At 46.5% G+C, this 14,230-nt stretch overlaps 1 protein-coding gene across 1 annotated transcript in view; it reads left to right on the top strand.

The window, feature by feature from the left end:
- DSCAML1 (DS cell adhesion molecule like 1) overlaps positions 1-14,230 on the top strand; it is a 347,817-nt gene that overhangs the window by 245,160 nt on the left and 88,427 nt on the right. The window contains exons 4-5 of the mRNA XM_045838761.1: positions 6,172-6,318; positions 11,987-12,265. Coding sequence (XP_045694717.1) covers positions 6,172-6,318; positions 11,987-12,265 — 426 coding nt within the window. The remainder of the gene's footprint in view (positions 1-6,171; positions 6,319-11,986; positions 12,266-14,230) is intronic.

Raw genomic sequence — 14,230 nt, 5'->3', positions numbered from 1 at the left:
CGTGAGAGGGAGAAAGACAGAAGATAGGGAGGGGAGATGAGAAGGAGGGAAAATAAGAAGCAAGAGACCAATCAGAGTGATGAAGTTATTTGAAACCATACTAAATAAATAACTATTAGAAATAGAATCCTAAGACTGCTTGGCCTGAAGAAAAGTCAAAGGGCATGATAACTGCCTTCCAATGTGTGAGAGAGTATGTCCATAACACAGGTTAGGCTGGTTCTATAGGGCTCTGGCGAACAGGACCAAAAGTCAAGCAGGGAGCTACAAGGAGACTGACCCAAGAAGATCTCTCTAAAAGTCAGAGCTATTGACTTTGGAATGGGTTCCTGAGTGAGGTAGTAATTTCCCCAGCCAGGGAGATATTCAAATGAAGGCTGGAGAAACTTTGTCAAAGATGTGGTCAAACACATTCACCTTTTCAACCTTGCAATTCTACAGTCTCTCTTGTCAGAAAGTGTCTTTCGGTGAGGCCCCCATCTCCAGACGCTGAGATCTTGAACTTATGTTTGGAGGGGTGGGACACCACAGGATATTCTTAATAGGAGGGTGGGCCACTATCAGAGCTCTTGTCATTGGCTAAAGGGGTCCCTCAGCCCCAGGTGGGAGGAAGCCGACCTCTAAGTAATAGGATTGGAAGGGCATGGGACAACCCCAAATATCTCCTACAAAAGCCTCGAATTCTGATGTCAGCAGGTCTTTCCTGCAAAGTCAGCATCACCCTCTCCCCTCGGCTTTCTTTTAAGTCACAATCACTCTCCTGATTTCAACTCCCCCTCCCAGTAGAAATGGCAGATTAGGGTCTTTCCTGGCTGCCTGGGGAAGAAGATAAGCACTGGAGAGCAGGCAGAGGGACCCAAAGTTAGCTTCCCAGTCTCAGTCTGACTGGTGGGTCTTTGGTGAGAGGACACTGACACAAGCAGAGGGAGGTCCAAAGCCAAACGCAAGCCCTGTCCCAATTCTCATGTTCACATGCTCTCCTTTTAACATCAGCCTTGATTAGCTCAAGTTCAGGTTTTGTCTTAGAACCTAGGACAAGAAAATCTGCCCCATATCTGAGTGGACTCTTATGTCAAAGTCAGCAAAATGAGTGTATTACTGCCTGTCCTTTTGACTTCCCTGCCACGTCCAGACAGTAAAAGTCTGCAGAGAGCACAGGAAACTCAGATGCTGAGCCTGCACCTTTGCCTTGTGCAGAATAGGTGCTCAAGAATTGCTTGTTGAATGATTATCATGTATCATGTATCATGTATCCCTGTTCCTAATGTAGCTTAGCCTCAATAATTGTTTGTTGAGTGAATAAATGATTAAAATTTCGAGAAAGGGATTGAGGCTTGTGTTTAGTTCAATGCCTGAGTTCCAATCCTTCCTGGCTATGTGACCCAAAAATGGCACCTCACATAATTATAAGAACAAATAAGCAATGAATGCTCTTACATCTTATCCAATGCATCTCTTCTATCTGGCTGTTCTTGATTTATATCCTTTTATAATAAACTAATGATCTGTCTGCAAGTCCCATAAGGCACAGATTTTTGTCTGTCTTGCTTGCTGCTATATCTTCAGGATATAGTACATTGCCTGGTGCATATTTTGGTTTTGAGATACAGATATGCTTTTGAATTATTTAAAAGAAATAATAACAGACTTCCCGTCAGGATGGAGGCATAAGTAAATAAATATGCTTCACCTCCTTGTACAACCACAGAAAGAATTACAACCAGACCTCAAAACAAATAACACCAAGAACCATCGGACAATCAAGCTGTATGGAAGTCTAATAACCAAGAATTTAAAGAAGCCACATTCATCCAGACAGGTGGGGGAGGCAGAGATGTGGAAATGGATGGAGAGGCACAGAGACATGGTGTGGCACAAGAGGTGGCAGCAACGGAATGGGTGGTCCCACATTCACATGTGGTGGATAAAAATCGGGAGGGCTACCTTGGGAGCAAGCGATCCCAGTGCCAGGCCAGACCACACAGCCCAGAGTTCCAGTACCAGGAAGATAAATCTCTGTAACTTCTGACTGTAAAAACCAGTGGGGGTTGGGGTAGTGGAAGAAACTGCTGGATATTCAGGAGACTCCACTTAAAGGTCCCGCAAAGACTTAAAAATATACATAGTCCCACCCCTTCTGGGGTTTAGTACCAGGACAACAGGTGGAAGGATCCCAGTCACACAGGACAAGTGCCAGGCAAACCTCTAGAAGACAGACAGCAGCATAGTTGCCTCTCCAAGCCCTCTCCTCATACAGAGCCACAAAGTGGTAAAGTGGTTGCCCCACCCTGGCGATTACCTAAGGCTCCACCCCACATGATTTACAGGTGCCTTTTCTATAATAGGCCATGCTACTAAGACAGGGAGTCAAGGCAGCTCTAACTAATACACATAAACAAACACAGGGAGGCTGCCAAATTGAGGAGACAACGAAATATGGCCCACATGAGAAAACAGAACAAAAACCCAGAAAAAGAACTAAACAAAATGGAAATAAGCAATCTATCAGATGCAGAGTTCAAAACACTGGTTATTAGAATGCTCAAGGAACTCATTGAGTACTTCAACAGCATAAAAAAGATCCAGGCAGAAATTAAGTTTATAATAAGTGAAATCAAGAAAAATCTACAGGAAATCAACAGTAGACTGGATGAAGCTGAGAATCAAATCAATGATTTGGAACATAAGGAAGAAAAAGAAACAATCAATCAGAACAGCGAGAAGAAAAAGAATAAAAAAAAAAAACACAAAACCCTGCGTATTGGGTAAGGAGCCTCTGGGACAACTTCAGATGTACCAACATTTGAAATCATAGGGGTGCCGGAAAGGGAAGAGAAAGAGCAAGAAATTGAAAACTTATTTTAAAAAGTAATGAAAGAGAACTTCCCTAATTTGGTGAAGGAACTAGATATAGAAGTCCAGGAAGCACAGAAAGTCCCAAACCAGTTGGACCCAAAGAGGACCACACCAAAACACATCATAATTAAAATGCCAAATGTTAAAGATAAAGGAGAGAATCTTAAAAGAGAAAAAGCAGAGAGTTATCTACAAAAGAATTCTCAAAAGAAATCTTATAGACAAGAAGGGGCTAGAAAGAAGTTTTCAAAGCCACGAAAAACAAGGACCTACATCCAAGATTACTCTATCCAGCAAAGCTATCATTTACAATGGAAAGACAGATAAAGTGCTTCCCAGACAAGATAAATCTAAAGGGGTTCATCATCACCAAGCCATTATTAAAGGGACTTATTTAAGAAAAAGAAGATGATCAAAGCTATGAACACTAAAAAGGCAACAAATTCACAACTATCAACAACTGAATCTAAAAAACACATTAAACAAACAACTAGAACAGGAACAGAATCATAGATATGGAGATCATTTGGAGGGTTATAGCTGAGAGGGGAAAAGGGGGAGTGGGGGAAATGGTGCAGGGATTAAGAGGCATAAATGGTAGGTACAAAATCAACAGAGGGAGGTTAAGAATAGTATAAGAAATGGAGAAGACAAAAAACTTATATGCCCTATCCATGGACATGAACTAAGGGAGGGGATTTCTGGAGGGAGTAGGGATAGTAGGCAGAGTGGGCATAGAAGGAAAAATTGGGACAACTGTAATGGCAATCAAAATATATTTTAAAAAGAAATAATGACAGAAAAAGAAAGAACTTTGCAAACTGTTGCAAAGAGATAAGACAAATGGAGACTTCTATTCACTAAGTGAGCACTTACCATGTGCCACTTTCTTTTAAATCCTTAATCCACTGTATGAAGCATTATTGGCACCTTGTTATACAAATAAGCTCAGAGAAATTAAGTAACTTTGTCAAGATCACACAGCTAATAAAAGGAACAGATATGGAATCCAGATCTCATCTAACTCTAAAGCCCAATGTCTTTCTGTAACTCCCTGAAGCATTGATACTTAAAGGAACAATAACTATAATTTCTATTTGTTTGCATATAGAAAATCCTGACTTCTGGCCAAGATGGAGGCATAGGTAGACACACTGTGCCTCCTCACACAACCAAAATAAGGTCAGCAACAATTTAGAAACAAGATGGCAACCAGATCTGACAGAAAATTGAACTGTATGGAAGTCAGACAACCAAGGAGTTAAAATATACACATCCATCCAGACCGGTAGGAAGGGCGGAGTCAGGCAGCTGGATGGAGAGGGGTTGAGGCACAAAAAGCAGTGGCAGCGGGTGCATAAGGCATCCCAGGTGCAAGACCACAGCAGGTGGACCCTGGGTGCGCAGGCAGCTGGCAGACCCAGCAAGGCGGTGACTGTGAAGCAAGGCACTGCATGCAAGGTGCCTGTCTGTCTGGGTGATCCCACATTCCTATGCAGATAAACCAGGCAAAATTGGGCAGTGAGACAGATTGCACAACCCAGGGTCCCAGCGCCGGAAAATAGTGCCTTAGGACACTGATTGAAAATACCTGTGTGGGTTGAGGCACAGGTAGAGACTCACAGCCTCACAGGAGTGTGCATTGGAGAGACCCACGGGGTCCTACAATGTGCACAAGCCCACCCACACGGGAATCATCACCAGAAAGGCCCAGTTTGCTTGGGGGAAGTGGCGCAAGGGACTGAAATACAACAGAGCGTGGAGCAAGCGCCATTGTTCCCTCTTTGACCCCTTTCCCACATACAGCATCACAACCCAGCAAAGTGGGTTGCCCTGCCCTGGTGAACACCTAAGGCTCTGCCCCTCACTATGTAACAAGCAAGTGAAGACAAAAAAAAAAAAAATGGCCCAAACGGAAGAACAGATGAAAGCCTCAGAATAAACACTTTTAAGCGATGAAGAGATAGCCTATCAGATGCACAGTTCAAAGCACTGGTGATCAGGATGCTCACAGAATTGGTTGATTTTGGTCGCAAATTAGATGAAAAAATGAAGGCTACAATAAGTGAAATGAAGGAAAATGCACAGGTAACCAATAGCGATGGGAAGAAAACTGGGTTTCAAATCAATGGAGTGGACCAGAAGGAAGAAAGAAACATCCAACCAGAAAAGAATGGAGAAACAAGAATTCACAAAATAGAGGCGAAGCTTAGGAACCTCCAGGACATCTTTAAACATTCCAACATCCAAATTGTAGGGGTACCAGAAGGGGAAGAGGAAGAGCAACAAGTGGAACACTTATTTGAACAAATAATAAAGGAGAGCTTCCCCAATCTGGCAAAGGAAATAGACTTCCAGGAAGTCCAGGAAGCTCAGAGAGTCCCAGAGAAGTTGGACCCAAGGAGGAACACACCAAGGCTCATCATAATTGCATTAGCCAAGGTAAAAATGAAGGACAGAATCCTAGAAGCAGCAAGAGATAAGGGGACAGTCACCTACAAAGGAGTTCCCATCAGACTGTCAGCTGATTTCTCCAAAGAGACCTTACAGGCAAGAAGGGGCTGGAAGGAAGTATTCCAAGTCATTAAAGGCAAGGACATACATCCAAGGTTGCTCTATCCAGCAAAGCTTTCATTTAGAATGGAAGGGCAGATAAAGTGCTCCCCAGATAAGGTCAAGTTAAAGGACTTCATCATCACCAAGCCCTTATTATATGAAATGTTAAAGGGACTTATCTAAGAAAAGAAGATAAAAAAATGTATAGTAAAATGACAGACAGCAAAATCACAATTATTAACAACCACACCTAAAACAAAACCAAAAGAAACTAAGCAAACAACTAGAACAGGAACAGAACCACAGAAATGGAGATCACATGGAGGGTTAGCAACAGGGAAGTGGGAGGAGGAGAGAGGGGGAAAAGGTACAGAGAATAAGTAGCATAGATAGTAGGTAGAAAATAGACAGGGGGAGGGCAAGAATAGCATGGGAAATGTAGAAGCTGCAGAACTTATGACACATAGACATGAACTAAAGGGGGGAATGTGGGTGGGAGAGGGTGTGCAGGGTAGAGGAGAGTGAAGGGGGAAAAATGGGACAACTGTAATAGCATAATCAATAAAATATATTTTAAAAAAGAAAATCCTCATCTGTTGGAGATGCTATCCTGCCTTTGAGGCTGTACCACCTTCACCCCTTGTTTTCCTCATCACTTCCTCTCTCTGAGCAATAGGCCTAGTCTGGGAGAAGGCCACTTGCTTCTGGTAGTATGCTCAGGTAGGGGAGTAATAGACTTTGTCCTGATTGTGTCTCCAGAAAACAGGTTTTTTATTACTTACCACGGCGGGCTGTATATCTCTGACGTGCAGAAGGAGGATGCCCTGTCCACCTACCGCTGCATCACCAAGCACAAGTACAGTGGGGAGACCCGGCAAAGCAATGGGGCCCGCCTCTCTGTGACAGGTATGAGCCAGAGGGCTGAGGGGAGGGAGCAGGGGGAGGGAGGGAGGAAGGGAGGGAGGAACCAGCCCACCCCTTGGACTGGGCATGTCTGCACCATGGATCAGGGAGTCTCAGAGAAGGAGATTAAAGGACAGGTACAGGAACTACTGGGGTAAGCCTCATCCAGTTTATTTTGGGGTGCCCTTTATATAATGACTCCAAAGATAACTTATTTATAGAAGTCTGTACATAAGGTCTGTTAACCTTCCTGAAGAACTATGTTACTGTTTATCAAATAATCAGAATTAGGGAACCTATCCTCTTTTTTTTTTTCCTTTGATGCCAGGAAGCTCATAAATAAAATCTGATCCTCAAACATGATAACTATTAGATGAGATTAGATTAGGGAGGTTTTTTAATTTCCTTGTCTCTAAGTATTTTTTAATACTTAGTATCAATTTATAAATACATTTATATCCTTTGTTATAGCCCAGCTCACAACATTTGAAAGTAGGCAGAATAAAATTTGTAAATAAAATATTTCTATATTAAATAAAGGATTCATATTCTGGAGTGATTGATTATAGCTTCTGAAGGAGGAGTGGAAGTTAATTTTATTGAATCTCCCTGTGTGCCAGAAATTTCACTTATCTGTTGTCTGTTAGGCACCATAATAGCCTTGAGAGGTGTGCACTGCTGTTCCAATTTCTACAGGTAACAAAACCAGATCTTAGGGAAGCCAAGCAACTCCCCCCAGCTGCTTACCAGTGGGAGACACAGGCAGAATTCACACTCTGACACCAGTGTCCTCCAGCTGCCAACCCCACCACGCACATGCCCCAGCAGAATAAAGAGAGCACATGGGTCTCCTTCAGGAAGGCTTTCTAGAACACTGCTCTTTGGACTCTTTCAACAGCAATCCACAGAGACATTTCCCTCATAGCCTCTGCAGTGCACACTGGTATTTCCCACCACATGCATTGCAATCTATTCTATTCTATTCTATTCTATTCTATTCTATTCTATTCTATTCTATTCTATTCTATTCTATTCCAATTGATCTAAATGCTGGTCACAACTTCACCAAATGGATTTTACAACTTCCTAACCGTTTGTGACCTGCAATTTGAAAATTTCTTCTCTTGAAGAGATGAGATTGAAGTGGCTTTTGAAAAGAGGATGAACTGACAGTAAGAACCTTGGGATTTGGAGGCTGAACCCACCAAATCATGCAGCCTCTCTGGGCCTCTGAAAAAAGAGTGTGACTAGGTACCACTCCAATTCTGTGTACCTCTGACCTTGTGTGATTTGGTGAAGACTACCTTGACCAGCAGGTGACTCTTTTCAGGATCCCCCCTCATTGGCAAGACCAAGACAGAAGGAGCCAGGAGGGCAAAGTCAGGCTCTCTGATTCATCCTAGTACCTCCAGTGCTTAGCCCTATACCCGGCACACAGTAGGTGCTAAGTAAATATGTGTAGGATTAAGCAATGCCAAGGGAAACTGTGTTGTCACAGGGTGAGGAAATGGGGCTGTACTATGTGGCTCCACCTTTGTGGCTAGACTTTGGAATCTGCCACTCAATTCCCAAATGTATCAGAGTGGTTCCATTCCAAATTATAGGGACTTATTTTTATGGGTCTTTGCTCTCATTTGCATGCTGCTCATACAATGTGGGAAAGGCACAGAAACTCCACCACCTGCAGCCTGCTTGTTTCTCCTGCACAAATGTTTAGCCCCTTCATCCTACTAATTTCACCCCCCACTTTGGGGTGGGAATAAGCAGGAGTCCCTCTCAAATGACATTCTTTACACTGGAGGCTATGCCAACCCATCTCCTTCTGCTTTTTATTGCCCACCAGCTGTGAGAAGAAGGGACAAAGAATGAGAGGTGGCACCCGGAGACTCAGATATAAAGCCCAAACAGAGAAATAGAAATAAGGATTGGAAGGTGCCCAGACAGACAAAACAGGAGAGGCACAGGCACATAGAGAAACAGACAGAGACCAAAGAGTGAAGGGGATCTAAGGGGAAAAGGGGACTGAAGGGCAGGAACAGAGGGGAGCTGAGGGGAAGGGTCCCACTGAATGACATGGGCCCTGATGTGATGTGCTGTGACAAGGCAATCAGCAAGCTTCTCATCCTGATGAAAATGCAACTGATACTGGAATGAGGCTGTGCAGAGAGAATAGGGGTTGGGGAGTACATGTCAGGGCTCAGCCTCCAGACCCACTGGCCCCTCCCCCATTTCAGAGACACTTCCAGAGCTGAGGGTGGGTTTCAGCTGAGATGTTTCACTCTTTAGTGGCTTCAGCCCCACCCCCACCCCATGAGCTCCTGGGGCCTAAGGTGGTCCAAGCCTGGCACATCCCTAAGGGATGGGTGCCCCCCCCTCTCTCCAGGCAAGAGGAACAGGTGAAAACAATGCATGTGGCAGAGATATGTAGGTGGTCATTTGAGGAAGGCTGAAGTCATATATGTAGCTTCTTCAGTCCTCAGGAAGTGTTTGACAAAGTAAGAGGAAGGAAAGGAGGAGGGAAAATAATGAAAAGAATCAGGCCACACATAGAGTCTTGGTCTCACCACTCAAAGGCTGTGAAACCTGGCACAAAATAAATAATGTCTCCAAACCTCAGCTTCTTCCTCTGTAAAATGGGCATGACAAAATATACCTCACGGGTGGCTGTGAAATTGAAAAAGGGTCCCAGATGCAAAATGCTTAGCAGGGTGCCTGACACAGGGAACGGCATGCAGTGTAGAGTAGCTGCTGCTCTCATTGTTGTAGGTATTTTTGCTCTACTGTTGCTGATTACTATTCCTACTACATTTCCAAAGTGTTGGGATGGGGACAACTTTCTTTTTTTTTTTTTTTTAAATTTTCCAAGGTAGAGGAGGCAGTTGCAAGAATAGTCTGGGTCCCCAAACATACAACCTAATAATAACCATTCCATGCATCTAGGTGTTTTTTTTCAGTTTACCAAGTGCTTTCAGATGCATTAACTCTGTGAACTGGGCATTACAACCTGCATTTTTAAAAGAGGCAGCCAGTGACCAGAGAGGCTGAGAGTAGAACAGGGTTCCCCAGTTCAAGGAGTCCAGAGCCGGATGCAGAAGCTGTATCTGGGGGTGTCCTTTCCAGGCAGCACCATTCAGCCAACTGGGAAGGCCCCAGCAGCCTCCATGGGGTGACTTGATGCCCCCAGCCGAGCCCCATCACTCCTAGAGATTTCTCAGGGCCCAGCCATCTGTCTCCCCAGCCCTGCACTGGCCCTGGCCATGCCTGATTCCCCCCAGGCTGTCGCAGTACACGCCGCAGCATTTTACTTCTGCTCCAGAGTAATGAAAGAGGTTTCTTTCCCTCAGAATTTAATTTCACGCCTGAGACTCGGTGATTAATTCCCCCCCACACACTGCCCGCCCCTTCCTCCATGGCCCTGTCAGCCCCTCTGCTTGTAAATTCTGCGGTATGCCACAGAATTTGTGTGTTTTGCATCAATTAAGTGTCACATTGAGTAATTCTTCCCTGGCACTGGGTTTGTTTATCCCAACCATACCCACAGGATTGTGGCTGGGGATGGGGGGTGGTGGTAAGAGCCTCAGAAGCTGACAGGGAGGGAGGGAGGGCTCCCAAATAGTAATTGCCCAGCACATCTGCATAGCGATTCCATGTCCATCAAGCTCTCTGACATACATTTTGCCATTGTTGTCTACAACAGCCTTCTGCGATCTGGAGGCAGGCTTATCACCTCTACCTCATGTGCAGATGAGGAAGCAGACCCTGAGCGATCATAGACTTACCCAAGATCACACAGGGAACTGTGACCCAGGCAGGTTTGCACCTGGGTCTCCTGAGTCCCAGCAGGGGCTTGCTCTGAAGAATGTAGGAAAGGAGCAGAGTCTTCTAGAAAGACTTTTTCCCAGGGAGGAGAATTTGTAGCCTGACCCCTCTCTCCTAGAGAGATGAGCTGAGGACAGAGGGAATTTCCCATCAGTCAAGGAAGATCCAGTGGTGTCAGGCACCATTGAGTGAAACTCAGTATTAGGTCATTCCATCTCAATCCCATTTACTGAACCAGGTTTTGTAGAGACCGGGTTTCTGATCTTGGCTCTGCAGTCTGATCCTGGGCAGGTCGCTACACCTTCCTGGTTGCAGGGTTCCCATCTATGTGTGCCCTCCAAGGTCCTGAGGCCAGCTCTGCTCATCCATGAGCCTGTGAAGTTCTGCAGTGTTCCCACATTGCAGTCCACTGGCCCGCCCCATGCCTGAGTGACCCCATTCATCCTCAGACGTTTATGATTCCACAGCCCTGGCCCTGCTCTGTGCCAGGCACGGGAGATACAGCAATGTGTCCACACTGCTGCCAGTGCTCACAGTCTTCCAGGGAAGCAGATACAGGACCTGGTGCTAACTGTGTTGGCAAGGGCAGAAGGAGGTGGCAACAGTGGTTCCTTCTGGGGAGAGGGAACCTCCCTTTTCACCATACTGTATACTCATCTGTACTTTCTGAAGTTTTGTCAGGTGTATATATTACACTTTCAAACTTTTTCTTTAAAAAGAAAAGGTTGTTTGAAAATAAAATCAAGGAAAAAGGAAACTATGGGTGTCCAGTGACCTGGGGGCACTGCCCAGAGAGGGTGACACTTAGGCTTGTTTGTGAAAGACAAGTAGGAGTAGGCCAAGCAGAGTGGGCTGGCTGGGCCCTCAGGTGGTGCACGGTGTGATGACATGCATTGCCACAAATGGGTCACTGTTGAGATGAGAGGTGGGGGAGGCAGTGCGGATAGGGAGGCCAGGGCCTGGTTGGAACTAATCACTGAAGTCCTTGGAGTTTGGGATGAGAAGTGTGGATTGTTACCATGTAGGTTTTGCAGCAGAGGGAGGTCCCAGCAGGAAGGAAGCCCAGAGAGGCCTTTTAGGGTGAGAACCAGATGGAGACAGCAGCCCAAGCACTGCTTGGAAGTGGCACGGCCGTCACACACAGAATGCAACTGCCCAGGGCCTGGGTCTTTGGCAGTGTGTGGCCACAGATCTGGCAGTCACTGATCTCTGCTTGTTTGGGAAAGCAAACTAGTGGGTATCGGTGGTGGTGGTAAGGGCAGTTTGCAGAAGGCTTAACTTCCAAATCCTCCCGAGTTCCAACAGAAATGCCTTGGCTGTCTCCTAGACTGCCCAAATTGTGGTGGAAAGAGAGAACAGGGCAGGTAGATAGCTCTCCCATCCTTGAGGGGCACCCACAAGCCAGGCTGAGGCCCAGACCAGCCTTACCAATAATTGCAAACTCAAGATGTCATGATTCTCATGTCACAGGGACTCACTGCTCCTGAGTCTGGGGCAGGCTACAGGGACTGCATGCATGAAGGAGCTGGTGCACACTCACCCCTGCACTTCATCCTCCCTCCCTTTTCCCATCTGTCTGCCTGTCATTCTCGCCAAGTCTGCCTGACATACCCACCCCTCCCCCAGCCCTGATCCCCAGCATGGTTCTCAGGGCTCTGGTCCAGCCTGAGTAGGAGAGTCAGAGCCAGAGTCTGAGCTCAGGGAAACACCAAGGACCCTCCCACAGTGGGTATGGCTCACTCTGCATACCAGTGGGTAGCAGGTTCCTGATCTGGGTGCTTGCTCTTCCTCCCACACCCCCACTTTACCCAATCCAGGCTGGCCAGGGCCACTGACACTCTCTGCCTTCCAGATCCTGCCGAGTCAATCCCCACCATCCTGGACAGTTTCTACTCCCAAGAAGTATGGGCTGGCCACACTGTGGAGCTTCCCTGCACAGCCTCCGGCTACCCCATCCCAGCCATCCGCTGGCTCAAGGATGGCAGGCCCCTCCCAGCCGACAACCGCTGGACCAATAGCATCACTGGGCTGACCATCAGTGACCTGAGGACTGAGGACAGTGGCACCTATATTTGTGAAGTCACCAACACCTTTGGCTCAGCAGAAGCCACAGGCACCCTCACAGTCATCGGTGAGCGGGGAAAGCTGTTCTTTCAGCTCCATCCTTGAGAGTAATCTTCAAGAGCACCACAGTATGATGGGGAGGGGCATGGGGGCAGCTGCACCCACCCATCCCTGGGACCAGCCCCAGGGAATCATCTCCTGGTTGGAAAAGCAGTTTGGTATCCTGAAAAAAGCTGTGGGTTTAAAATCAGAACACCTGCCTTTTGGTTCCAGCATTATCATGATCATGCATGATCATCATCTCTGTGCCCTTTTCTATAAAATGGGATAATGATTCCAGTCTTCCTACTGCCCAGAGGTCACGAAGGTCAGATGGGACCATGAGGGTGATGTTGCCAAGCAGGTTTCCTTGGCTTGTTGGAAGGAGACAGTGTCTGTACTAAAGAAAAGAATGCTGGTGTTAATCCATTAGAGAGAGCATATATATCCCATCAGAGATGATATTCAGAATATTTAGCAATAATCGATAGGGGCTATGATCAATCCAATCAGACACTGGATGTAAACAACCAAGTTGTCCTTTCCAGGAAGAACTGATAGGTATTAATGCTGGTACCTCTTGTTCCTTCCATCACAGAGCCCCAGAGTCCAGGGAGACCCTGTGGAGAGCAGAAGGACTTAGTAGCAACCCCTTGCTGCTGCTGAACCCCCTGGGTAGGGAGAGCAGGAGGGGCAAAGGGGCTGATGCCAGGGATAGAACCATGAAGGAGGATTTGTGAGACCCAAGAGCATTCTTTGCCCCCACCTCACCCCTGCCCCTCCCTATGGTGAACCTGTCTCAGACTCCCCATCTGTAAAATGAAGAGGTCCTTCTAGCTCTGGCATCCAGAGTCTGACTGAGTTTTCTGTTCTCTGAACTGCAGGAAATGTGTTGGCAGTAGTGGGGCTGAGATTCAGAGACTCTTGGGGAATCTCACTTCCATGGGGCAGCAATAGCTTGAGTCCCTGAACATTGTACCCAATGGCATCCTGAGGGTCATCCAACCCAGGCAGTGGAAGGGGGACATCCAGAGGTGATCCCACACCCACTGTGCAAACCTCACTACCCACCTCACCTCCCACTTCATGAGCACAGAGCTATAGGTGTGTAGACCCTTGGGTGGACGAGAGAATCAGAGCAGAGCCCAACCTCTCCTGGGCTGGCCTCCTAGGCCTGGTGTCCTGTCACCTTCCCCCAGATGTGGGTCCAGTCTCCTCCCCACAGTTGAGGGGTCCTGACAGTTGGAATGTGTTTATCCACAGTGCTGAGAAGGGGCTTCCCCATGCAAATTCCCTGGGACACTGGAAGAACAGAAAGAGCCTCAAGAAATACTCTGGCAGTGAAAGTGACACAGATGCCTAGGTTATAATGCTGAAGACCCGGCTTCAGGGGGTTTCTTCTCCTACAAACAAGCTCAAGACAGCAGAACAGGCACATAGAAGGACCAGGGTTGGGGCCTCACTTCTTGCACTAAGCACTGTCCATAATTGTTTGGTCTAATGTTACCTTTACTGCTTTTTCCACCCTCCTGCTATACACACACACACTCATACTTGCAAACACACACATCCACTGTTTCAGAACAGGTCAGGAACATACCCTCAAATCCTTAGCAAATTAGCAAAACTGACTCTGGTTAATTTGATGTTCATAGTACATACAGGCAAGCAAGTACTTATACACACACACAAGCAGGCAGATGTGTTGAAAGTTCACATGCCTACTTCCCCATACACACATGCACATGTATACGGTGCCCACATACAGACACACACATTCCTCTGCCATAACACACTCACATCCTAGCACAACATAGATATACAATAAGTAACTGCCTACAGTGGCACATACACCCACTGGCCCTGTATGCCTAGGTACTGCTCGTTCTCTTCTGAGTCTCAGCTCTCACCCTCCCCCACCCTGGGCTCAGCTGAACAACCAGGTTCAAAGGGAAGTGACATGGCTTCTCTTTGTCTTCCATCTTCTCTGATA

This window comes from Phyllostomus hastatus, unplaced genomic scaffold (genome assembly GCF_019186645.2).
Source record: "Phyllostomus hastatus isolate PE091 unplaced genomic scaffold, TTU_PhHast_1.1 phas_contig_113, whole genome shotgun sequence".
Taxonomy (NCBI): Eukaryota; Metazoa; Chordata; class Mammalia; order Chiroptera; family Phyllostomidae; genus Phyllostomus; species Phyllostomus hastatus.
The sequence above is the reverse complement of the archived record's forward strand: the minus strand, read 5'-3'. Positions and strand labels throughout refer to the sequence as shown.